At 46.1% G+C, this 25670-nt stretch overlaps 1 protein-coding gene across 1 annotated transcript; it reads left to right on the top strand.

The window, feature by feature from the left end:
* The first annotated feature begins 347 nt into the window (after positions 1-347).
* Positions 348-22780, top strand: LBHD2 (LBH domain containing 2). Its single transcript, XM_065063410.1, has 5 exons — positions 348-522; positions 10029-10131; positions 14553-14643; positions 18430-18631; positions 19492-22780. Exons 3-5 carry the CDS (start codon positions 14554-14556, stop codon positions 19566-19568), a joined length of 369 nt encoding a protein of 122 aa, XP_064919482.1. The 5' UTR covers positions 348-522; positions 10029-10131; position 14553; the 3' UTR covers positions 19569-22780.
* The last annotated feature ends 2890 nt before the right edge of the window (positions 22781-25670 follow it).

Below are 25670 nucleotides of genomic sequence, written 5' to 3'. Positions count from 1 at the left end.
CCTTCCCCAGGAAACCCACCAAAAGAGCAAAAAAGGTTTATGCCTCCTAAACTCAGTGTTCTCTCAGCAGGGACTGCTGCAGGGAGGGCTCAGGAGCCCTGTGTCAGCTCCACACTCGTGAGCAAGTAAAAGGTGGGGGCTGTTCCCCTCCCGGGCCCCTCTGTCCCGCGCGGGAGGCGCCCGTGCTGTTCCACGCGTGTCCGCGGAAAGTGCCGGGACCACGACGGCTGCCGCTCCCTCCTCCCCCGCGGGGCGGCCCGGGGCGCGGCGGGGGCCGTGCCGTACCGTACCGTGCCGTGCCGGGGGGCCGTGGCTGTGCGCCGCCCCGCTGGCGCTGCCGGGGGAGTGGTTTCCCCGCGCCGGCAGCGGCGGGGCCGGTCTGCTGGCGGGGAGGTACCGCGGCGGCGGCGGTGCCAGCGCTCGGCCCGGGAGGATGCGGACGCGCTGACGGAGCTGCCGGCTCCCCTCTGCCGCCGTGCATGGGCGGCGGGCGGCTGCCGCCTCGCCTCGCCTGCCCCGCCGGTGAGCCGGGCCGGGATTCGGGGGGTCTCCGCCGGGCTCGGGGGAGGTGCGGGTGGCGGGGCGTGGGGGGCTGCCGCCCCGGGGTCGCCTGAGGAGTCCGGCGGCAGCCCAGGAAGGAGCCGCCACCTGTAAGACCTGCGCTTGCAGCCCCGCGGCGGCGGCCCGGGTACCGGGACGCTGCTGCCGGTCTCCGCGGGGCAGCGGGGCCGGCGGCCGGAGCCGGGCGGTGCGGCGGGTCGGAGCGGTGCGGGTCGGGCGGGAGGGAAGGACCCGGGCGCTGGGGCGGCCGAGCGCGGTTCGGAAAAAAGTGTCTCAAATTCCACGCCTGGCTGCGGGGAGTTGCAGGGGAAGGAAAGGCAGAAGGTGCACCTCTGCGTCGCCTTGTTTCTCCAGAGGCTTTTTTGTTGTTGTTAAGGAGAATTCACTGAAGAACAGGTTCTCCTTTGGAAAAAAACCCAACAACTTGTGCGGCAGCCGAAAGGGCTGTGTGAAGGAATCTTGATGAATGAACGTAGCGCTGAGGGAGTTGTTGGTTTGTGGTCTGCGATCGCCTCAGCTATTCGTTTGTTCCAGTTCTGTTTCTTTGTTTTTTTTGTGCTTTTTTTCAAGGTAACTTTTGAGGCGAGGAAACAGGTAACAAAGCACAAGTTTAAGACAATAATGCTTTTTCTTGCAGCCTAGCTGAACTGGGTAAAAGAACACTGAAATCCTGCTTTTCCCATCAGGTAGCAAATAGCATACATACGATCACTTGTAGAGAAAGAAAGAACCTACTTTGCTCTGTAAATGAGGACTATGTTTCACTCTGAGCAAAGGGTGTGAATATTTTCCTACTGCCAAATGAACATACCACAAAAATTTTCTTTTCATCTGGGACAGAGCCGTGTTTGTGGATCTCTGAATGTAGCTACAGTCGCGGAGGGGAGTTGGGTTCGGCTGGATGTAGCATTAACCCCTCAAGCCGCAATAAGCAATATACAGAGAGAAATTTGTTTCCATGAGTCTTTTCCTGACTGAGATCTTTACTGGAGTCGTATAGTCAGTGGTACAGCAAACAAAGCCATCCTGGCTGTAGGTTCAAATCTTACTGAAGGACCCAGAAGTTGGTCTTCACGCCTGTCCTGTAGCCTGTCTCTCTGCACAATGTGTCCTTATGAGTAGTCTAAAAATGAAGGTGGAGCGGGGAAGTCTGCCTACACACAACCAGGCTCAAACCAGTGTTTTCCATCTCTTAGATTTAATGAGCAACAAATTTTGTGCCCAGAAAAGAATCCAACTCATAGCTCAGGATTTCAATAATTAATATTCCATTTAAAAAACATGTTTTTGGAGTCAACATTATGATTACAGAGAGAAAACAAGCGAATGGAATGACTTGACCTGCTTTCCTTGCTTTCCCCATCTAGCCTGACAATTTGTCAATCAAGTGGAATTTCTTCTAACATCTCTGGTACATTACTTTAGCAGAAGAAATGAATGTGGAAATACAGTCACTACATTCACTCCCTTCTCACAATGATCTCTTTGTATTAAGCAACAGGCTTAATAGATCTGATATCAATCCCACAGTGTCACAGGCTGAAATTGCTCCTTCTCTCATTTCTGAAATTATGCCCCTGTGTTTGAGCCTATTTAAGCACATCTGTCTATTTTGGAGGGGTCAGTCAGAGAAGCCTTGATCTGGGACGGATCCTGTGTCATGTAATGCAGGAGGAGCCCTGCTGTGACTTCAAGGAGACCAGCATCTGCCTCTCAGCAACAGCCCTTCCCTTTGCTCATCAGACGCGTACCTTCTCTGGAAAAATCTGTAAATTAATCAATTTCCTGCATTTTGTGTCATCAAAGGAAGACTCTGTTGCAAACCCCAGGAAAACTGCAAACCAATAACAATGAGGTAGAAGGAAAAAAACTGATAGATACCAACGGGTCCTTGAAACCTCATCTCAGCCCGCTGTTTCAGCCTTTGTCCCTCGTTGATCACAAGTCCTTAGGGGTGGGATCACCTCTGCTTTATGGCTCAGAGAGGACAACCAGTGCCGTCTCCTGCAGAGCAGATACCAATGCTGGAAGAAGCCATGGTCCAGCAGGACAAACCCCTCCTCTCACCAGGGTGCACTGACTGATGCTGCAGCATTTTGCCCCATAGTGCCCATGTCTCCGTAGGCCTGGGAGATAATAGTCCAAGTCCAGCTCTTCTATTGAGACCGCTGCAATTTCTGTAAAATACAACCTGAATTTTCAGCTGAGTTTTTTTCTCTGACACGCATGCACGTAAACAGCCTGTGTGCAAATATTTAGGAGACCTCTAGATCTGGAAGATGTTTGTTAATTGCTTGGCAGCCTCAAAGCCCTATTAGTCCGTATCTGCTTTCAGTGTTAACGACTTATTAAAAAAAAAAAAAAAGTACTGCATATTTTTAAAATAATTTCTTTATTTTTAGCTGTGTGTTGTCCTCACCCTCCATCGTGCCCATCCCTACTGTGATAGCACACCATGTTCTCATATCCTCCATCTCAGGCTGGGACAACTTCCCATACTTGGAAATTCAATTAGGGTGATGGAGTTTTAATTCCTAGAGAAGACCGGCTGCATCTCTGTTGTTAGGTTGTGGTGCCGTGACACCTGTGGTTATGCTATTAATTACCAATAGGGAACATTAAAAGTCTCTTCATTGTCTTTTTTTAAGTTATTTTTTATTTTTATTAGAAGTGTCTGGTGGGTTTTTGTTTGCTTGTTTTTCAAATCTAACACTTTTGCTGCTTTGGCTTTACTAAATTCTCTACTAAATGCTCAATATTGCATCATATTACAGCACGGATAGCACCGTATTCCAATTTCCCCAAAGTTACAGGGAAATAATTAGTATATCTTTCCAGTTTATCTTTCTTATCTAACTGTACCTACCTCTTATTCTATTCTGTTACCTAGAAATAAGCCCAGTGTGACAGACTATCCTGAGTATTCTTTCATGGTGCCAGAAAGACATCAGACATTTTGCAATCCATTTCCCATGGCATTTCCATCTAACAATCACCTACTCTGTGTCGGTGTTCTAAGATACTTTTTTCCCCAATCGTCTTCTGCTCATGGGACTGTGGTCTGTATTCAGGACCATCCAGAAACACCTAGGGAATAGTAGAAAGAAGCACAGGAAGCCTATTTTCATCTGTCACCAGTTCCCACGGATGCTGTAAGGTGAGGGACAATTGTGGCATGAAATCTGAGGGACGAAAGAATTGTCATCTTCCAGGGAATATCCCAGAAACATGTCTTTCTGAGACCCTTTAGCAACAGTTGCTCTGAATTAGAAGGAAAGAGATACTTCTTTGTAAGGTTTTTTTGAGGAACTTCATAAGGTTTTTTTGAGGAACTGAAGCCAATCCAAAGTTCACTGCATGAGCAGAGCTCAGAAACACTCAGCACAAGCATTTCTGATCCCAACAGCAAGTTCTCAGTTGAGAGTATTTGCACAGTGAGTACCAGAAGCCATACCTCTAAAAACATTTAACAGCTTGTTATCTCTAGTTTTGATGGGGCTGTTTTCATAATGAGGTCCTTTCACATCAATTAGCTGCTGAATCTGATGTTAAAAAAAAATAAATCCAGACTTTCTCTTGGCACACAGTTCCGTGAGGACTTTGTGGAGATTTCCATGATACTGAGGTCTACCAGCATTCAGAGAAGCTGGCTTAGTCATTCTTCCCATATGCTCTGCTTCTTCCTCTCTCTGCCGCTCTGCACAGGCTTCCTGGCTGTCTGCTCCTCATCCCTATCTCCGAGCATCCTGGCTGGCTGCCCCTTCTCCTGCCTTGCCGCATCCGTCCCTTGTGGCATCTTCTGCAAGGAAGCTCAGGTAGTTTAGTGCTGAGATCAAGGAGCTGGAAAATTTAGCTTCTCTAAAGCACCAAGGAAAAAGAAAAAGATAAAAACCCGCCAAGGAAGCACCCATAGCAAACAGCACTTCGAATATCATTTGTGAAAAACTTTGAGTTAAATCACCCTCAAATCATGAGATTGCTTTAAAAATTGTGATAGTTAAACACAAGCATATTTTGGTTCTTTTTCCTTCTTCTTTGACCATTTATAAGTCAAGTTTCTAGCTTCTTTTTGCAAACAGGGACAGTAGGAATTTGGACAACTACAACGAAGTGGAAGTTGAGGTTTGTGTGTGGTCATGGTGCTCCAGGAGCTGGGGATGTAAGAAGAACAAGGGCTCCCAGTGCCTTGCTGTGCAGCACCAAGAGTCAAGGACGCTGACTTAGAGCGATCTGCCAGTACCGTGCCCTGTGCAAGCCTGTATTTTCTGGTGTTGGTAGTCCATAGATGAGTGTTTGATAAATTCCCCAGGGTGATATTTACCCCAGTAGCTTCGCTGGAGCAGGAACAGTAAAAACTGCAGCTTGCTGCGAAGTTCGTGGCGAGAGTCAGTGCGGTCTGGAAATAGCAGCCTCCTACCCCTTTTCGCTCTCCGAAACTACGTGCTGTGTCTCATGCTGAAATGCCTGCTCCTCCACATCGAGAATCATTTTGTCTCACTGCTTCCTGAGAGAGATCGACATCTTCTGCAGAGCACACGCCGCCGAGGAGGGGAAGGCAGCTTTGGCCTGCGGAGAGCAGAACTCAAGTACTGCGTGGGTGGCCGAAGACAAGAGCTTCTGAAATGCAGGAACAGAACAGATCTCTAATCTCCAGACTCTGACACATATCGCACTTTTCTCAGTTGCTTAGGAAAGAGATTTGCATCCAAAAAGAAGTGGGAGGTTTAAATAGGAGTTCATACACACGCGCATTTATCCTCTGTGGTCCCTGTGGTAGTCCCATGGAACCCACAACACTTCATAAAATGCAACCATTACAAATGGTAACCAGGGGAAACAAAGAAGCTCTCCAAGTTCCTATCCATAGTGTCCAAAAGCTGAACTTCGCAAGCAGTTATGGACATGGGAGGCTGCAGGGTGACACTGAGGTAAACCCTTGTTTTGGGTTGTGCCAACATGCTGAAGCTAGTGTCCCACCCTCAGGAGAGGTGTATCAGGCATGGTCCTATTTCTGGATGGCCCAGGCCACCTGTCTGGCCTGAAGCACTGCAGAGCATAAGCTGTAGCTCCAGCTTCCTAGGACACTGACATAAGACCAAAGATTAGAAGATTTGGATCCACAGAGGCACGTGGACATAGAAGACACTGACTGGTATGTTTCTTTGCAGGGACATGCACCTTCTGGTACTGTGTGAGCAGCCCCTTCATGACTTCACAACAACCATAGCTCTGTCCTAGATCACCCACATACACGCCCTGGCTGAACTGACAGCCTGATCTGCTGCAGCAAAGTGGCCCAAATAAGTCAGCCTTTCTTCTTCTGGATGGAAAAACCTCCTGTTTATTGGCAATTGCTGAGCAGGGTTCACTGTAGCTCATCAGATTTTCTCCTTTGCAGGAATGAAGCAGTAGACCATTGCTTCTCCTGCTTAACACCATTCTTATGCATGCCCTGTCCCAGTTTTCCTTGTAATCAATAGCAGGGGTTAGTTTTTGTAGCACACAAAAAGACTGGACTCCTTGAATGAAGAAGTTTGCATTTACCCAGAGGCTTTAGTGGGGTGAAGCAGGGGGAGCAGATGCCCAAGGCTGAACTCCTGTTTTGTTTGAGGTGCTAGCTGCCATCAGTGGGAACTGCGTGCACTCTGCGATTGCAGGGGCGAGCTCCTGGAGCTTGGTGTTTACAGTCTGAGGCTGAGCCTGCACGGCTGTGCAGGGCACGTCTCTCCAGCACAATTTAAATATAGGGCTGGTAAAACCCCTGGGATTGTCCCATTGAAATAAGAAAGGGAGGGCTCCTGTTTCTGCACTGCCAGAAAAATGATAAATTTGAAGGCAGAGCAGTGGTTCAAGGGCAATTTTTGCTGCCTATCTACACTTATTTGTTACAAGGTGCACCTTCAATGTGGCATTGTTAGGCTTTTATAATATTTCCATGAGTGTTCAGTGGGGGAATGATTAACAGAGGAGGCCCAGGGGGGTTGGGTTGTCCCACAGCCCCTGCTAACCCAGCGGCAGCCCTGGCACCCTGAGGTCAGGTCCCCTTCTGCCACCCAGTTGTGTCCAACACTGAGGCAGCTGGAAGAGAAAGGTTGATGCTTTCAGTTTGGAATGCACCTTGAAATAAAAAGTGACCTGATGTTGGAGGTGCTGCTGCATCTGGGGGAAGCGTTTGGGGTCTCGCACCTGTGAAACACAGGGCTCCTTTATCAAGAGGCTGATCTGCAGGCTGCTAGGATTGCAACCTGTGGCTGGTTTCTATTTCTGTTTTGCTGATGAAGTGTGCTCACCTCAAAAACATGTACTTTGCAATTCACCTTTCTAAGGAAAGGTCTCCATTCCTGTGTGTGATGGAGTTGTCTCTCCCCATGGCAAGGCTGGGCACAATGCAGGAGAGACAGGCAGGCTGGGCTTCCCACACACCCATCAGGCCAGAACTGCTGCAGAACATCCTGCTTCTGCTCCCTGCCACTGGTTGTCCTCCCATGGGAAGTGAGACCACCCCACTGGGATAGACCACGTCCTTGTGGTATAGAAACTTCAAGCACACAGTGCGTCTGAAATGCTTTCCAAAGTGGAAGAGAAGCCTGGAGAGCACCTTTTAGTGCCTGGGCTTTTGACCTGTGCCAAGCAGCCCAGGTGGAAATCCATCCCTTTGTCTGGGGTCAGAGGCGGAGGGCTCTTGATCTGGGGAGAGACACCACCACTAGGCATTGCTTAATCTCACTAGTGGAACCAGCTGTCTTATCATTCACTTGGTGCTGTGGCTCCTAAAGAGGCAGGGCATGACTAGCTCATTGGAGTAGTGCCTAAATCAACTGCTCTTTACTAGGACGTGTAGAAGGGCTCCCCAAACCCAGGTGAGGGCTGGCCAGGCAGTGTTACCAGTCTCTGAGACTTGAGACTTCTTTGTCACTGTTAACAGCAGCACATGCACGCACCATTGGATGGCTCTTCTTGGCAATGCCTCGGGGGCTGTGTAAAAATGGCTATTACTTCTGTTGTGGTCAGGTATAAACACTCCTAGATCCCAGCCCCAACATGCAATGTGTAACACATCACAGTGTGCTTTTGTCAGAGAGGTCCCGCATCAGCCCAGGATGAGGGCTTGTGACAAATGAGAGGAGGATACGGTGACAGCGTGGTGCCCAGCTGATGCACAGCTGACCCATTTCAGGTGATTTAAGGGGTTTTGGGTTCCTCTCAGAGAAATAATGCAAGAGGGCCTGTACAGCTGTGTTGGTACTCCTGAAGCCAGAGAAGAGGTTGGTTATCAAGCTGAGGCAAAGAAGGAGCAGTTAATTTGAGGGGTAGAAGAGTGGTAAGTTGGGAGAGAGTGCACAAAGCAAGTGGGCTCCAGGCTAGACTAATCAGCAGAGCAGCAAGGGTGGGTAAAAGTAAGAAGGGACAAGAAGAGAAAGGCTTTGCTCAAGTGATTTCCAGACTGTTTCCATGGCAGTAGAGGTTTGTTGCATGATCTCAGTAGCCATGCCTTGTTTTCAAAAGACTAAACAGTACTGTAGAAGGAAGGGTATTAGTTTATGCTTCCTCTAGTGTCAGCCAAAGAAGATAATCACATCTATTAGGTAGATAAAATGAGTGTTTCCTCTTCAGAGAATAAATGCATTCTGGTAGTTTTAGACACTGGAAACACTCAACTCTGCAACAATCTTGACTGGAAAGAAGTTTTTCTGGTTTTAAATACAGCTATGTGGAGCTGGGAGAAGGAACTTCTTCCACACTGCAGTCCTCAAGTGATTTTCTTTTTATTACATCTTACAAGTAGCTGAGCCCCAGGGGCTGACATCCCCTCTCAGACATTGCACACAACACAGGACAGAGTTCCTCAAAAGTTTGGAGAGGAGATTGCTCTGGGGTCAGTTCAGTTCAAGAGTCCTTTTCTGAGACTGAAAAATGCTATGGATGTGGGTTTAATTCATTCAGTACTGTGTGGATCCTTATATACCACTAACCCAGCATCTGAAGATCCCTCTAAGTAATAACTGGCCTGACTTGGATTCCAACCAGTGGCCATGTGGTGCCCAGTTTGTTATTTCTTACACCATTTTGTCTCTCCTTGAGACATGACTCAGTGTAATAACTGTTCTTATTACACTCAGGCTTTTCTAAAGGAGAGACTGAAGGTATGTGAGTTCTCACTGAATTTTCATGTGGTTAATAGCAGCGGTTTTGTAATGTGTAGTGGGATAAAAATCTTCTTCCTAGAGTATTAGATAACACAGTATTGGTTGCTCCCTGCTTTCCATACAAGAGACAAGCACTGAGTATAGTAATGAATTTTTAAGGGATAAAGCATTAGCCTCTCTGAAGTCGGTTTGATCATTGGTTAGGAAGGAAAATTGCCAGACAAGAATTAAACATTCTGAATTGAATCCTGGGGATGGAGATGTGAGTTCCTGCTTCCCTAATTTGCAATAAGTGTGGCCTGTGGCATGAGAAGAAGCTCCAGAATGGAATGCATAATTTTTCCACTGTCACTGTTTCTGAATAAAATCAGTGTGTAGTTAATCCAGTGTTATAAATCTTGGTAGGAAGGCCTTCGGAACAGGTAGAATCGTTTACTCACTTGGGCTGGTATCCAAACCGCTGGAGGATAAAAAACACACACTAGTGCCATTCACTTCACTGAAAACACCTTTTTCCTATCCAAGGAAATAGCTGTGGCTGGCATGAATATATATTTGGCAAGCTGTGGAGCTAAACAAATTTCTCAGAAAATCATCTTTGGCCAAGATACTGACTGTATTTCAGCACTGCAACTCCTCAAGCTCTTCAGCTAAGACTTTCTGACAGAGAAATCATAAGAAATTGGTGATTCACACTTTGAAATTATGAGATCCTCACCTCTGCTCACCAGGCTCCCTGTCCTGATACCAGGCAAAGTAATACCTTCACTTTGGAGTAGACCTTTGCAAAAATAACTTCGTCTGTGATATCTGTAAGAAATGTGCAGCAATGCCATCCTAAGGTATGCTTCTTTCAGCATATTCTGTCGTCTTTGTATCTTGACTGGTAGCTTCTTGAGCAGGAATCTTGTTCTTTGATATTTTGAACCATGTCTCACTAAACACACTGATTCTGCCAAATAAGGTATACATTTTTATTTTCTGATTTTACAACTATCATCAGAATTTCTGTATGAAAGAATTTCAGTGTCCCGTTTTTAGCAGTTTTTATGTAGCTTACACTAAGGAATAAGGTCAGATTGCAAGTTATTTCAGCTAAGAGCTTTGGGTGGTTTTGGAACATTAATTGCCTCTGGAATTCACAAGGTATGCTACAAGCTGCATCCTTAGCAAGATCAAATTCCATCTGGTGTAGAAAATTATATAGACCTTCACAGCAGGAGTTTCTGCAGCAAGGTTTTGGTAGTACTGTTTCACACTGGTTGCTGCCAGCATTGTCATTTTGGTTGCATGCTCTGAAACTTGTATTGTCTCTTTCAGGCACTCTTAGGATTTGACAGACTTTTTACGATACTTCATCAACAACGTGAACACCTGCAGCAAGGACGGTTTTTGGAACTGACATCCGTTGACGTGATTGAAGGTAACGCACTCTTCTGTCGCTGATAGGGACAGACTTTTTAGAAGGGCATGTTACGACAGGACAACAGATAATGGCTTTAAACTAGAAGAGGGGACAGTCAGGTTAGACATGAGGAAGTGAGGGTGGTAAAACACTGGCCCAGGTTGCCCAGAGAGGTAGTAGATGCCCCATCCCTGGAAACATTCAAGGTCAGGCTGGATGGGGCTCTGAGCAACCTGATCTGGTTGAAGATGTCCCTGCTCGTGACAGGAGGTTGGACTAGATGACCTTTGAAGGTCCTTTCCAACCCAAACTATTCTATGATTCTATGATTGCCCTGTGCTCACCGTTTGTCCCCCATGGAGCCTTATGCTCTGGCCGAGCACCTCCTCTGTTGCCCATCCTGGTTGGTGAGGTGAGAGCAGGATCAGGCCTCAGCTTGGGGCATGTCTGAGCATCCTCCAGGCTGATCCTTGCTTCAGGCAATGGCTGTTCTCAACTGTGGCTCAGCCTGTCCCATAAAATGTACTTTTGCCCTTTTTCTTAAGGAAATCTCTGCTTGTGTTGCACAACCTGCCCATCTTCCAGAGCCACAGAAGTGCTTCACGTTTTTGAATCCTGAAGGTCGTCCTTATTCAAATACTGTTTTACCACCAGGAACTTCACAGGTCCTTTTTGCTCTCTGTTCCAAAACTAAAATAAAAATGCATGCATTGTTTCTGAGCACTTTCTCATGGTAGTTTAGCACTTGTCAACCTATATATTGCTCTGTATGTTACTGGCCTTGTTAGCGCCATCACAAACAGCAGAAAGTGGGCTGTGCGTTTGCTCCGTGCCCCTGAAAAATGATCAACATAGTGTGGTCCTGCAACTCTAACAGTTGCATTTAAGATAATCTTCTCTAAATGTAGTATTCGCACAGAAAAGCCAGAAGCAATCTTGCTTTTCTTTTTTTCCCTAATTGGTATATTTGAGCTTAATTAAACCAAGGGGAAGTAAATGCATCTCTTAATTCACTGCTACAAGAATTTTAAGGTTCGGAATAGGTGACTCATCTACCAGAACAGAATTTAATCTTTGTTTGTAAATGCTATTTATTGCCTTGTTTTGCATCACTATGGCTACTGTATGTCATTGGTGATATCATCACTTACTGTACATAAAATGAGTGCAAGACCAAATTCAAAATACATATAATTCTTACAATAATTTGCTGTATCAGCCACTCTTCTGTTTTATGTAAGTACTTCTCACATAAAAGAAGGAGTAAAATTGACTCAATATTTTTCCATCAAAACTGTCTGAAAAGTAAAAAATTCTCCTGCACATAAATCATACCATAGGTAAAAAAGCCCTAAGCAGCAACCAAACCCCCTTTTCAGGTTCTGTGGCATTAAAAACAGTTCAGTGATGTCCTACAAGTGTTTTTAAGTTTCAGATGAACTGATTTGCAGTGGCATTCTCAGTTTTTTTACTTCTAGGTATTGTTAGTGTTAAATACCTAGTTAAGCTTGTTTGAAGCATCACTGCTTTCACAACCCATATAGATTCTTCTATTTTCCTTTACTAAGTGGAGACTGAGAACAATTAATCTATTCCAGTTAAAGCCTAATTATTTTGCCAATTGCATGGTCCGGTGTTCTTTTCTGAAACACATCAAGTACAATCACTTCTGCCATCCTATTCAATCAAAGCCTTAAGTTGCACAGATTTTGTGCAAACGGCCTGGGCCTCAACAGCTTGGGAACTGATTCACTGAAGCATCTGCTGTAACACTGGCAGGACTGTCACCATTTTCCTAGCCAGAATCATGTCTTTGTCATTTAGAAATAATCTGCAGGGTGTAATGTGGTCTTAGGGAAGCACGGAGTCCATTATTGCTCAATAATAGAATTTCATGAGGTCTTAACAATGTCTTTGAACTCATATGACACATTTGACAGTGCATGTGTGGATGCATCTCTCTAATGTTCCATGGAACAAGGACAGAGGAGTGTTTTAAACACTTGGTATGTATTGAAAGGCTGCTAAAATAAACCAACCAGCTGTGGGCAGCTGCAGAAGTCTCCTACTGGCTAGTGGATACCAACCCCCAGGACACACAGCACTGGGACATGTCTTCTTTGTAGTAGCAAAGCCCAAGACTACATAAATCCTGGCCCCACACAAAGCCACCAAGATAATTTTCAGCCAGACATACGCTTTCTCATTTGCCTTTCCCTGCAATCCAGGATATCTGGGGATGGAGCACTGAACCCCAAAATGGATCTGAACAAACGATGTTAATCTTGGACATGGTCAGGGAGCGGAGTCCAGCTGTGGCCCAATGTGGTGGCTCACAGAGGTAGTGCTGCGGGGCAGCAGGAGGGACACAAAAGGGTCCCTCTGGCACCAAGGCCAGGACAGGGAAAAAAAGGCAAGAACTGCATGAGCATCAGGGGCGATCAGGAGGAGGCAATGGAGGGAGTTCTGCTTTCCTTTTGGGCAGGGAGGAGTCCAGGGGCACAGCTCTGTTCTTTTAAGTGCTGTCTTGGGGTGTAGGAGCAGCTGTCACAGCTGGGCCCTCAGTCACCACTCCAGGAAGGAGTCTCCCATTTCCACATCATCAGTCATTCAGTGTTGTCATCCATGGGTGCCCAATGATATGGTCCACTGGATGCTGCAGGAATCCAAGCAGGTGTCCAGAAAATAAATGCATTTTACTGATAAGGTGGATTGTGGTGTCCTGCTCCTTCCTGCTAGGGAAGGATATGGGACCAAGTGAAGGCAAGGAGCTCAAAACTGTCTTCTTAGAAGGCAGAATCTGTTCCTTTTCTAGTGTGCTGTGGCTCTGCAAGGATTCAGGCTGGGATGCCTGAGTCAGGGGTTTGGTTCAGCCTCTTGCTGAGTTTCAGAGCCTGAAACACAACAGCCTCTCCTGTTGTGTGAGTGTGTACCAGGAACATGCAGTTTAATTCAGTGTTGGCTGGGTCCAGGGCTGGCACTTCAGGGCTTTTCCATAAGCTGCTGAATGCTTGTGGGGTTGGGCCCTGTCCCACAGCTGAGCTCAAGTGTCTCCTGGGTCTGCCATGCTCTTTTTTAAATATGATGCAGTGGGAGTGAAAGTCTCTGCGATATCACGCTGCTCTGTGCTACAGCTAATTAAAGTCATTGTGAAGGGCTTTGTAGTAATTGCAGATATTGTAAAATTTAGTTTTGTGGGGTAATTGGTAATGTAAAGCCTGAAACAAGTTATCCTTAAGATGTTTTAGTTTGCATTTCTCAGTAGGAGCAGCCTTTACAAAGGAGGCTTTTGTGTGTGAAGCAGAGCCAGAATTAATGGCATCATTTAGTCGTGCCTAAAGGGGTGCTTGCTGTGGCAGGTGGCAGGGCGGTGGGATTGATCATGCCTACGTTCTGTGTGCTGCAGGAGGCTCCAGCAGCCAGAAGCTGCTGTACCTGATGAATGTCAGCTAGGGAGGGTGAGATGCCTGGGGCCAAACCTATCCAGGACTGATGTGTTCCCATCCAAAATGAACGAGGCTACTTCAGTCAGACAGAGTGGTTCAGGCTCTGTTTGCTCCTATGCACTTAATATGCGTTATGAAGTTTTCAGGCATCCTCAATTTTTTCAGCAGAATGCTGTATCTAAAATCTCGAATGTGAGACAAATCCTTGCGCTAGAGATGCGTGGTTGCCCTGCCATGGGCTGGGCTGAGGCTCTCGTCCCTCTGCCCTGGGCTGCCAAAGTGCCCTGTGGAACAAGGAGATGTCGAGGGCCAGTGCTGAAGTGCTTCAGGTGCCAAACAGCACAGGGGATGGTTAATGGACACCTAAGCTGCTTAGGTTCCTAAGTCTCTGATTTAAATGAGATTTAGGTGCCAAACCTTCCCCAATGCATTTGAAAATCCCACTCAACACCTCTCTGAATACTCAGACAAGTAAAGACTACTGAAAATCTGGCCTTTAGACATCAATACAGCTGGTGTGTCTGAAATTAACAGTTTAAAAAGAAGTGCTGGCTCATGACTAAATGGAAGAGACATCTGGGAAGAGCAAATATTGAAAATGTTATGGAGAATCAGAATATAATTCAAGGCTTATATTTCCACGAGTGAGTTTTTTTGGTCAACAGACGCAATTTCTGAGCTCATATATTAGTAATGAACTGGTTGCTGATAGCATGGGAGGGCTCGTATTTTCCTGCTGATGACTCTGGGACTCTGCAGGGGTCCTCTCTGCTGTGCTGGAGGGGCAGGTGGGGTCCATGCCCTGCTCTGTATCACAGCATGCCGTGGTAGCAGTTGGCTTGGAGAGTAAAGGAAACACTGGGTGGCTGTTTAGAAAGGACAGTCTGTAACACAATTATTTTAGCAAATGTGAAAAGTGAATATCTTTTGTTAAATTAACTATGGGGCCAAAGCTCAGAGCTGGGTTTTCCAATTCTGATTTAATATTCACAGCATGACAGAGGTGATGAACACACGGGAACCAGTGATGGAGGAATTTGCGCTCAGCCAGACTCCTGAAGAAGAAGGAGGCCCTTCAAGCCAGGTAACTTCAGAAAAGCTAGAAAGTATCCTGAGCTGCTTTTCAAAAGTGATGTAACGCAACCAATACCTTTCATACACATAGATGCAGAATTTTAGAGCACAGCTTCCAGAAGAACAAGCCCTGAAATAGGTGTTTGATCCTACTTGGGTTTTATTTTTGAAAGGTAGGAGTTCTGGCATGAGGGTTTTGTTGGGTGCCAGGCTTTGGGGCACAGTGACAGTCATGTCCAGCCGCTGCAGGGATGCAGGCAGATAGGGTGTTTGTCACCAAGAGCTCAGGTCTGAGCAACCATGATGAAGATATCCAGCCAGCACTGTACCACAACTTGTGTACAACCACCCCTGTAATGAGCTAAGTTTCCTCAGGCTCAAAGGGAGCTTCCATTTTAGCAGAGAGACCATTTGAAACCATTGTGTAATTCACATAAACAGCTGTGGTTTTGTATAAGCAGTGCTGGCCAAAGCCATTTGCTGGCAGGTGCAAGAGCATTTTCTGTCCCCAGGCGGTCTCAGACACCCACTTGCATACCCGCCTGTGGCGCTGTTTCCAGCAGGAGGGATCACGATGTCCCAGTTTCCCCCTGTGACAACCCCCACACCCCGTTTTGTGCTCTGTGCTTGTGCTCATGACTCTCGGTGTCACTGCTAGCAGGGAGAATCCACCTGAACGTGTCCTGGTGGACTTGAGTTGCTTCTCAACACAGGGTGTTTTATTGCAAGCTGATTCAGAAAACTCCGTTGCAGGTTGAAGTCAAGCATTTGGAAGCCTGAGAAGTCAGAGATGAAATTTTGCAAATTCCTTTCAGATCATTTGTGTGTATAATGAAAGGTTGTATGCAATTAAAGAGCATACCATAGGCCTTCCTGTGCCTCCTCAGCCATGCAGGATAAACGCTGCTCACACAAAGATCACATTTTCAATATTTTCTTTCCTCTTTTTCACTGAGTTTTCATTTTGTGTTAGTGTACACTGTCCAAACTCTCTGCCAGCTCTGACTCCATGTATGTCTTGAGGGCTTTTCTACGATGTCTATGATCATATGCTCCAGAGGTTTTCCCCCAGCTCCTTTACCCTACCTCTCTAGGGGAAGGTGATACCATCCATATTTTAGTGATGGCCAACTGAGGCGAAAAAGCAAAAAGAAAGGAGGGGCAGCACAAAGCTGGTGACTCAGCAGGAAAGCTAGGTTTCTTCCAGCAACTTCCAAGCACTCTGGCCAGGAGACCAGTCCTTCTCTTCCTGCAGTCTCCTGCCCACTCATCACACGCTCCCGCTTCCGTGGAAGAACACAGCGAGACCCGACAGGCAGCTCTGCTTCCTGCCAGTCCTGACTCATTCCTGGAGGGACATGGTAAATACTGGGCTCCGGTGGAAAGAAACATTATGTGACTGGTGTGAGAAACGGCCAGATGAGAACGACACAAACAAAAATAGCCAAGCTGAGGCTGCACAGGTGCCTTTCCTAAATTTTTTTGCAGCTGTAATAATCTGTCTTTAGCGCATTTTTAGATCGGCATGTGTCATTTCCTAGGGCTTCAGAAAGCAGACGGAAAAAGCAGAAATTCTGTGGTGTTGGATCCCCCTGCCAGGGTTTGCCGCCAGACCTGGGGACAGGGTGGCTGTCACACGGCCCTCTGCCACCCGAGCAGGCTGAGCAGCAGCCGAGGGAACAGGTCACTGTGACCTGTGCACACTGCCCTGCGAGGAAATAAGGCAATTTGCCCACAGTTTTATGGCTATTTTCTGCCAGACGAGCTATGGGGCTCAGGGAACTGGGCTCCACCATGGGTCTGAAGAAGCATTCACTGCTGCTCAGGGATGTCTCTGGACCTGTCCTGGCCGAGGAGATTTTACCTTGTCTCATATTTGGAAATAGCAGAATCATATTAGCAACTTCTTAAAAATTCCTCCCAGTCAAGACAGCTGCCATGGAAATTTCTTTCCAAATTATAAACAGCTCAGGAGGAGGCTGTGTAATGGGAAGTTGGGGGAAACTTTTCTGACAGGCAGCACAAGCAGCGTTACTTGATCAGGACAAGTTATGCCCATGTGGGTGCAGCTCAGGGCGGCATTAGGAAGGTTTACCTTCAGTGACTCGCTTGCTCTAGCTGCACTGAAGGGGCTTTCTCACGTAGAAAATTCCTTCTTAGTTGTGTCTCACTTTTCAACAATAACAACAATATACATTTTTTACCTTCATGTTGGTTCGCAAAGAGTAACGGATCCCTGCAACAATACTATGGAGAGTGAGGGCATGAGGATGAGAATTATTGTCCTTCCCCATCTCCAAAAGTCAGATACAGGCATCACACCAATGACAAAAATGTGCTTGCTGCTTCCCAGATGTGTAGAAAGAGAATTGCCCATTCCCGAGGGTTTGCCTCCCTATGCCAGCTCGGATGCCAAGTGGGACAACTAAACCCTAAGCTCTTAGAGAAAGCAGCTAATGGGATGAAGGAAGGTCGCAAAATCCATGGAGGAAACACTTCCAGTGGGTTATGACACCGTCAGGTCCCTGGCAGTGTCCTGGGGGTTACACCTGCTTTTATGGTGTCTAGGGAATATATGAGTGTTACTGCCTGTGCTCCTAGCAGAAGCTGTGCTGAGACTGGATCACATAACAGCAGTGCTCAGTCTCACCAGAGACCCCAGGTCAGTGGTGAACGTATGGCAGACCTGCAGGATGTTCTCACCAGCACACAGCAAACCTGAGGCAGCACCTGGAGTTAAACCGAGATGGTTCTTGCTCTCAACCCCTAGTTCAGTCCCCTAGTCTGCACCTTGCTTTTATTGTTACATATAAAATAAAAATAACTCATGTAGCATGGAGGAATTTACAGCTCGTTAGTGCGGGTATGCAGAAGTTTAAGAAGCCAACAGGTATGGTTTCAGCAAAGCGACAACAGAGTTTGTCTTGTGTTAACATCCTGGAGGAGCTAGAACGGTTTTTCCTCAAAAAAAAAACCAAACCACCAGTCCAAAACAAAGTACTCTGAGAGGTTTAAATGAACCAGCTATGTTGAAAACAAGAAAGCACTTTCGTGTGTTACAGTATCCTTCACTAAAAAGAGGTAGTTCAGCTTCAGGCTCTAATCGCTGCATACTGTTTGACCTGCAGTTTCAATGCAACAAATGAAAATAATAGCTGGCACCATCCTCCGTGTAAAGATGAGCCCCATCTCTTGGGCTACCTGTTTTGCACGAATGCATCATAATATACAGTGTTTCACAGTACAGGAAATAGCTCTTTAGAATGGTGGCTTCTTAGTAAATTGTCACTGCAAGAAAATAAAAATATCAGAGTGAAAGGACAGCAGCTAGGAGGGCTGCAACAACCATTTAGCTTAGCATTACAGCAACGACCTTTGTGTCCTAAAAACCCACCAGAACCGAAACATGAGTGTTCGGCAACATAATGAATTCTATCGCCTGAGTTTCCATTTTTACTAGGCATATCACACAAGTCAATGCAATTGTCTGCCTGACACGCTGGCAAGAAAAGTCAGTTCTTTGCCCAGTGAGGGACAGCATGTGCAGAGGAGGCTGTGCTGAGGCATCTTAGCTCCTGTGTCCATGTTTGGCTGCAAGGAGCTGGATGCTGCTGCTTTTGATATCCTCCCTGTGCAGAACTGATTGTCCTGCACCTCTTTGAGGGTTTTTTTTGTTGGATGTGGGAATACGTGTCAGATGTAGAAGGGATGCTAAGATAGAATGAGTACTCTGCTTGCTCTGAATATGCAGCCCTGGGCAACGCTTTGACCAGCATGTCCCCACGTGTCTCACCAGGCCTTCCCAGACTCACGTGAGAAGTACCCCAAGCTGTCCAAAAGACTGCCATCGATCGTTGTGGAGCCGACCGAGTCCGGGGAGGTGGAGAGCGGGGAGCTGCGCTGGCCTCCTGAGGACCTGAAATCAGCCGAAGACAAAGGTCTTCATGGTGACCAAAGAGTCTGTGTCCAGCAGCAGCAGCAGCAGATGGATCTGGAAGGTCTGAAAGAGTAATTTTCATCCTTATTCCCCATTGTCACAATTTCAGCCACGCCATGCACTGAAGTTAACAGGATACCAAAGAGTAGTAGGTGCTTGAAGATGCCCAGAAACACCTGCACTGGAGAGGGAGTCCTGTGGACTAAATATTTCTTTCTAGCTTCTCAGCACAGGGTGCTTTCATCTGCACGAGGCTCATTCCTAGCCACTTGCGTGGCCCACAGGCAGTTTACTGCACGTTAGCAGTTCACCCTAGGAAGCAGTAATCCTGTTTAGTAGCTTGTGTCTACCTCCCTGTCTCCTAGCCTAGAAGTAAAGTGTTTAACAGCTGCACATTTTCAAAGCATCCTGGTGTCCCAGGAGTGCATTAGTGTAGCAGGAGTTCACAAATACGTAGACACAACTAGTGGTGTCACTGTGAGATAAATATGGCTAATGACAAGAGCTTTACATAGGGAATGCTGCAGTATGGAACTGGTCTATTTATTTGTTTGTTTTTCATCTCAGTGCTCTTCTTTTCTCTTTAAGAGCACAACAGTTCCCATTTCAGTGCACCAACATTTGCTACCCAAATGCCCAGAGACAGCAGCTAGGATGGGGTGCAAGCTGCACATTCCCTTATCTTCAAAGGGGTGATGACAAATGGTCTGATCTTGAAGTGTCAAATCATCTGCTATTCCAGTTGGTGTTTTGGGGTGGTGGCAACCACGGGGTTTGATCATTCAAGAAGGAATATGAGCCACCCAGTCTATAGCTTGGCCACCAGGTTGCACATTTTGGCCTAACATATCAGCATGGAATCAAATGAAGGCTGTTGTACCTGTATGGGGAAATAAATACTGATGAACCATTTCCTTGCAGATACCTTAGTGCACCCGGCTCAAGAAGTGGAAGAAAGTACAGATACTCTGGAAAGCAGAACTGAAGAGGATGAGTAGGGACTCCATGGCCTCCGAAGTGAAACTTCATTGTGAATGTTGTTGGAAAGCTAACACACTCTGAAGACATGTCAAAGTAATCTGTATTTAAATCTGCAAGGTTTTTATTTAGTTAGTACCTGGTAAGAAGCGTCTGGGCTTTAGAACTGTTCTTTTCAACATTTTGATTTTCAGGCTGGGATTCATATTATTTGTTTAATTTTTCCTTGGGAAACAGTGGGACGTGTTAGGAAATATGAGATTATCAAGGAAAAAATGCTCCTAATTTCAATTAGCACATTTCATTGGATTTACCTTTTTCAAGCAAGGCTGCTTTCAGGTATCAACAGCAGGACAAAGGGGTTACATTTCTACAGGAGGGATGTCTTAAATCTAAAATCTTTCTTGTTTTTAGCCATTTAAAACTAGCACTGTGATATTATGGACAATAGATGTAATATAATGTCACCATTTGATTTTGTATCTTTTGTATAGAGACACAAGTGTAAGATTTGCCTCCAGGCTGCTGCCCTGGGGCGGCCCAGAGCAGTTCTCTCCCTTTGGCTTAACCTGTGCAAATTTGAATGAACCAGCCTTTCTTAGCCGCCTTTTCAATAAGGCTAACGCTTGGGAAATGCTTTCTTGCTATACATTGACGAAGCGGATTAGCTAGTTGCCGGTGCTTGTGGAGTGAGGCTGTCTGTTTGTAGGCTTGGTGGGGTGGATCGTGCTGTTCGTGCACACTTGAGGCCCAGGTCCAGCCATGGCATGGGGTGTGCTCCTCTCCCTTGAAGCCAATGAGATGGCTCCCGCTTCTGCCAGGGCTGGATTTGTCCTGCCTTGTTAATAGAAATTGTTGTGACAATTCTTCTTTTGGTATGTTTTGTGTATAACGTAGGTGCCCAGCTGTTCCTCCCTCATCCCGAGCTGGGCAGTGGTTGCGGGTGGGTGAGGGGCACTCCATAGCACGGTCCAAACCTGCTCTCCATTTTGCCTGATGCCAGGTCCTCCCCATGCCAGCCACAGTAGGAGGGAGTGGAGGACGTTTCAGGTGATGGGACACGCACCTGCCTCCCTCCTGCCCAACTGGTGATGCCAGTGGGAGCAGAGGTGCCGGGGTGACCTCACCCACAGCGCATCCCACTTGGCTGTGGTTGCAGGGCCACCTCCTGGAGACCAGAGCTCATGGTGGGACAAGCTGTCTCTGGACACCTCGGGCTTCCAGTGGATTTTCCTTGGGGATTTGGGGGCCATTTTGACAGGGGTGAACCCGTTCCTGCACAGGGGCCTCTCAGAGACTCCCTCCCACTGTCCCAGGAGAAGCACCGATCTAATCCCAAAACACTGCCTTTTGGACAGTGTTGATGGAGGTAGATAATGCATGTACTCAAAAGGGTTTGACTCTGTCAGTGACGAGTGTGCTGTAAGCTATGAAGTTGGCTTTCTCCATCTCTGCAGAATGGGGTCTGTACTTTCAATTAATGTTGCAGCCAGAAGAAGCCTCTCGCTGTAGGTGGAATGAAATAACAGGATTTCTTCCAGTGTTAACTCCTAAATTGACTTCCAAGTGCTTTCTTTTCTCCAGTAATAATTTCCTCTAATGTTAACTTTTAATTGTGTAATGGTGGGTAAAATTTACTGGTCAGATGTATTAATAAGTTTATACCTTCTTAGCAACCAAATTTAATATATTTACTTACAAATAATTCTGTGCAATGAATGTTTAATACAAAGGAAAGAGACTATTTTACTTCAAAGCAACATTAATTTATGTACAAAACTATAGCTTATTATTTGGGGTGTTTGGGATCTAAACCCCTTTTTATAAGCAGTGTAGTATAGTATAATGTGATACTTAAGTTAAACTTTGCTGTCTCAACCTGTATAACAATCTGTTTTGCCTTCTTGATGTAGACTCTCTTCCTTATGCTGTCACGGATTTTTTTTTGTTGATGAGTGGGATTCTGGTCAGAGCACCGAATTTCGCCAGAACAACTGAAGGTTTCAGAGCACCTCCTAAATCTGGCTGCCCTCTCAGTCACCCCCTTCACTGGTGACAGTTTTCTGGTAAAGCCAATGCAACAAGAACAAGCTCAAGCTGCGTTTTCGGGCAGCACCTGAGCAGCGAGAGGAGGTCCCCTGCGCAGACCCGTCTGCAGCTGGTCGTGGTGGGAGGAAAGCTGCGCTGGCGAGGCAGCCGGGCGGATGCGGGGTGCTCTTTAAACACTGTTTTTGCATCAACCATTAAGAAGTTTCGCAAAACTCTGGGGGAAAAAAACAACAGCAGTGACGACATATTTTTAGCTGTGTGATTTCCTTTCAATCTGCGTCTGCCCAGCTCTGTGAGGAATGACGTTAGACATATCTCTTAACTTGCTTTTCGCTTTGTAAAAGGAAAAACAGTTGTTTGGAACACTTCCCCCAATTTTATGTGCTCTCTATCTGCTTTCAGACACTCCCTCCCTTCCTGCTCTGGATGGCTCTTATCCTATTTCCACCTGAGGTCAATGGCACTTCCCTAAATAAGTTTCCCAAAGAAACAAGAAAATTCTACATAAACCCTGAGAAAAACACCACGCAGCAGTACTTTTCTCATCCTAGTATGTAAAGCTACACCCATATAGAAATGCCAGATTTCCTCCTTCCAGCCTAATTACTCCTCTGTTTTCCTTTCCCTCTTAATGCTGCTCCCTTGAAGTATTTTACCTGAAGCAAATGGATACTTCAGACTAAAGCTTTCTCCTAAAGCCGTGTGGCCTCAGTTTAACCACGCAAAGCCAAACTCCTCCTCCCTTTTTATTTTTCTGAACACGGGCCAAAGGCCCTAAAATAGGAGAGCAAGATAGAGAAAAAAATGGTTTTATACAAACAAGCCCTATTTATTCAACTTGCTGGCCTATGAATGTCCACTTAATTTGTCTGTGTGCAAGTGTTGTCTCTCTAATAAACTCAATAGTTGTTTTGTATTTTTTTCTGGATTAAAAGCTTTGTAGAAACTAAAAAGAAAAAAAAAAAAGACATTCAGTCATATTTTTCTAGTCTGGCTTGTAGAATATTTCATGTAGTGCAGAAAGGAAGTTTTATGGAGTAAGACATTGTTGGATTTTGCTCTATTTCAGTTCTTTCTAATTTTGTAAAATGCCACCTGTACATAATACTCTACTAATGTATGTCATGTAGATGTATTACACCATTTAGCCTATTAAATGCCTATACTGGACTGACTGGAAGAAGTGATGTGTCCACAGTGTCTCGGTTTAAAAATGAAAAGGGTCGTTTGTGGTGGTGTGCAGCTCCCGTCCTATCACTCATACCCACGTACTCCTACTCAGACAAATTGAGATTTACATTAATGGCAGTTGCCCTTTCCATCTCTTTCCTTGAAGCCCTTCCTAGACCAGGCAGTTCAACATTCGCTGCTTCTGTCTTGGGATTTCCTTGCTGCCCTGCTTGATGCGGCCCCTTGGCCCTGGCTGGGACCCCGTCCCTCTGCCTGCAGCGAGTCAGCTGGCTCATCGGCCTTCACCTTTTAATGCAATGCACATTTTTAACATTTTCTGGAAAGGCTATTGTGGAGCCCAGCAGGAACTCACATTACTGGAAACCTATACGCCGTGCAAGGAGAGCAGCGTCATGTGGCAGAGAAGATGAGAGGCAGAGATAATCTGCCACTGAACAACAAATTTTTTCCCGAAAAGTCAAGTTACCAAAAAGCAAAGGATCAGATCACTGGAGGCTGAGACTCACACTTACTTTTGCGGTTCAAAAGCAGCTGCTGCATTCCAAGATGGGTATATCAGCGTGGCAAAAAGCTTTGCTTGGGGTCAAAGCCAGTTTCTCCCCAGCATGATTAGGGAAATTTCCTGTGTCCAGGCTGGAGGCAATGACCCCAGCTTTGGGACTTGGCAACGCTTGCAAACCTGATGCTTAATGTCACTCAGTACTGGAGTTTCCATGTGCCGTGCATGGAAAATCTCACGTCCAGGCATATATTACCCTGGGGGTGGGGTGGCAGAGCAACCAGTGCTGCCTCCTTCTCACGTTGCTAGAAGCCATCCCTTCCTTCGGGGGTTTTCCTGCGTGGCGTGTGGTGTTCATGCACATAAGGATGCAACAGGTGCTACCTGATGGCTCCAGGGGATGCAATTTGAACTGGTGCTGGTTTTATGTTGCTGTGAGATCTGTGCTGAGTCCTGGCTGCTCTCTTTCCTCGAGGCTGAAGGCAGGGGCAGTTTTTCTGTAATTAACTATATAGGATTAGCATCAGAACACTGTTGTCTTGCTCCTGACATATTTTAAACTTAAATCCACTGGATCCTCCGGTTTATTTAATGTTATCCCATCGACATATTATGAGATATTTTCATTTGTCTTTGATTAGACGTCTGCTTAGTAGTTCTTTTAGATGTATTCTGTTTGATTCACCTGTCTAAAGGAGCAAATACCATTTTCAGTGGAATTAACCTTTATTTATACCACCAGTAAGAGATGGAAATTGTTTTTTATTATGTGAAACTGAAAAATGTCACATCTAAATCAAATCAATCCTAATTAGTATTTTTACCTTCCCCCCCCCCCCCAAAATACAATATTTGTGTGAATTCTTTTGTGGAGAAAAGTGATCCTTGGCAGCTACAGGGAGCCATGATTCTCATAACAAACATCACAGCCCTCACATTTACATTATAAAAGCTGTTACTCACATGCACTGCTTCCATCACAAATTAGAGCAGGGCATCCTTCTTCCCATTGTCTTTGAAAACATATTGTGGCTTTCATTTCAGAGACAGTGACTCTCCAAAGTTTATATGCACTCAGTTCTGGAAAAGTAGGATTTTAACAAAGTTTCTGGTTTTCTCTCTTTAAAAACAAAACAAAAAAAACCCCAGAACAACAAACAACTTTAAATATTAAAAAGTTGCAATTTTCCTCTAAGAATGCTGATGAAACATTTTCCTCCATTTTGTCCAGTATTTCTGCCATGAAGAGTCCAAAAACTCGACATCTAACCTTAGCAGACTGCCCTTCTGGAGACGCTCCCTGAGCTCACCTGGGAGCTGGGCAGGAGTGGGGCCTCCAGGGAGGTGGGGACACACACCAGGAGCTGTTTGCCTCATGTTCAGCTTTCAGACCCCAGACCTTACTCTACGAAGGACAAGGATCTTTTCATCCTGCCTGACAATTCATGCCCACACACCAAAGAAAATCTTTTTAAAATGCCCGTGATTGCGGTGAGTCCAACCATTATATGGATGTTTGCAATCAAGCCAGCATTCAGCATCGGCATGGCTCCTGGAGTGTGACAAATTCTCTTTATGAATTAGTCATTTCATTTATGAAACATAGGTTGGATGTTGTCACACACCCACGTGTCCTCTATACCCCTGACAACTGTACCCCCACGCATTACTATTCAGCAGGCAATGAAGCCATGAAAACCCCTGGGACTGGGGTGCTGCTGGGATGTACAGCCAGACCCAGGAGATGGGGAAAGCTCCAGATCCCACAGTGCTGGAAATCTAAGAATAATTTATTGTTGCTCTTAACTATTCACTGATCATTATTTGAGCAGGAAGAAGTAGCACAGGCACCTGTCTTGTCAACCCAGCCTTCATTTGGCAGCCTCATATGTCCTCTGGTATTAACTCTTCAGGCTGGTGAGGTCTTGCAAATACAGAACTGCAACTGTAGATACACAGGCAGAACAAAATAAACTCAACATGGGATGAAAAACAGCAACTCAAGTGCTATTTCCCTGGTACTGCTCTTTAACTCTCAGCTTGGGTGTGTAGAGGGAAGCAACTAGCTTTTTTTCCCCAAATTTATGGTGGAGAAAGAACAAACTGAATTGTACACAAAAATGGTCTCCACGTAGCTGTAAAGTGCATGGGCTCTGGAAACAGCATGGTTGGATTTTTTTACTTCTTAATGGCCATGTCCAGCCACCAGCAGGACACACATGTGGCTGGGACAGCTCATCCACCCCCTTCTCATGACCCCAAGGTCTGGGACCTCCTGTAGAAGAGGTTTCTATAAATCTCAGGCGTTCTTGTTCATCTTGGTTTTGGTAATTTGGCTCAAAAGTGCAGTGCCAGTGTCCCTTGTGGGGACAGGAGCTGGCCC

Source organism: Columba livia, chromosome 5, assembly GCF_036013475.1.
Source record: "Columba livia isolate bColLiv1 breed racing homer chromosome 5, bColLiv1.pat.W.v2, whole genome shotgun sequence".
NCBI lineage: Eukaryota > Metazoa > Chordata > Aves > Columbiformes > Columbidae > Columba > Columba livia.
The sequence above is the reverse complement of the archived record's forward strand: the minus strand, read 5'-3'. Positions and strand labels throughout refer to the sequence as shown.

Coding starts and splice junctions, on each gene's coding strand:
- LBHD2 (XM_065063410.1), top strand. CDS start 14,554: ATGACAGAGGTGATGAACACACGGGAACCAGTGATGGAGGAATTTGCG. Junction 14,644..18,429: donor AAGGAGGCCCTTCAAGCCAG/GTAACTTCAGAA, acceptor GTGTCTCACCAG/GCCTTCCCAGACTCACGTGA. Junction 18,632..19,491: donor GCAGCAGATGGATCTGGAAG/GTCTGAAAGAGT, acceptor ATTTCCTTGCAG/ATACCTTAGTGCACCCGGCT.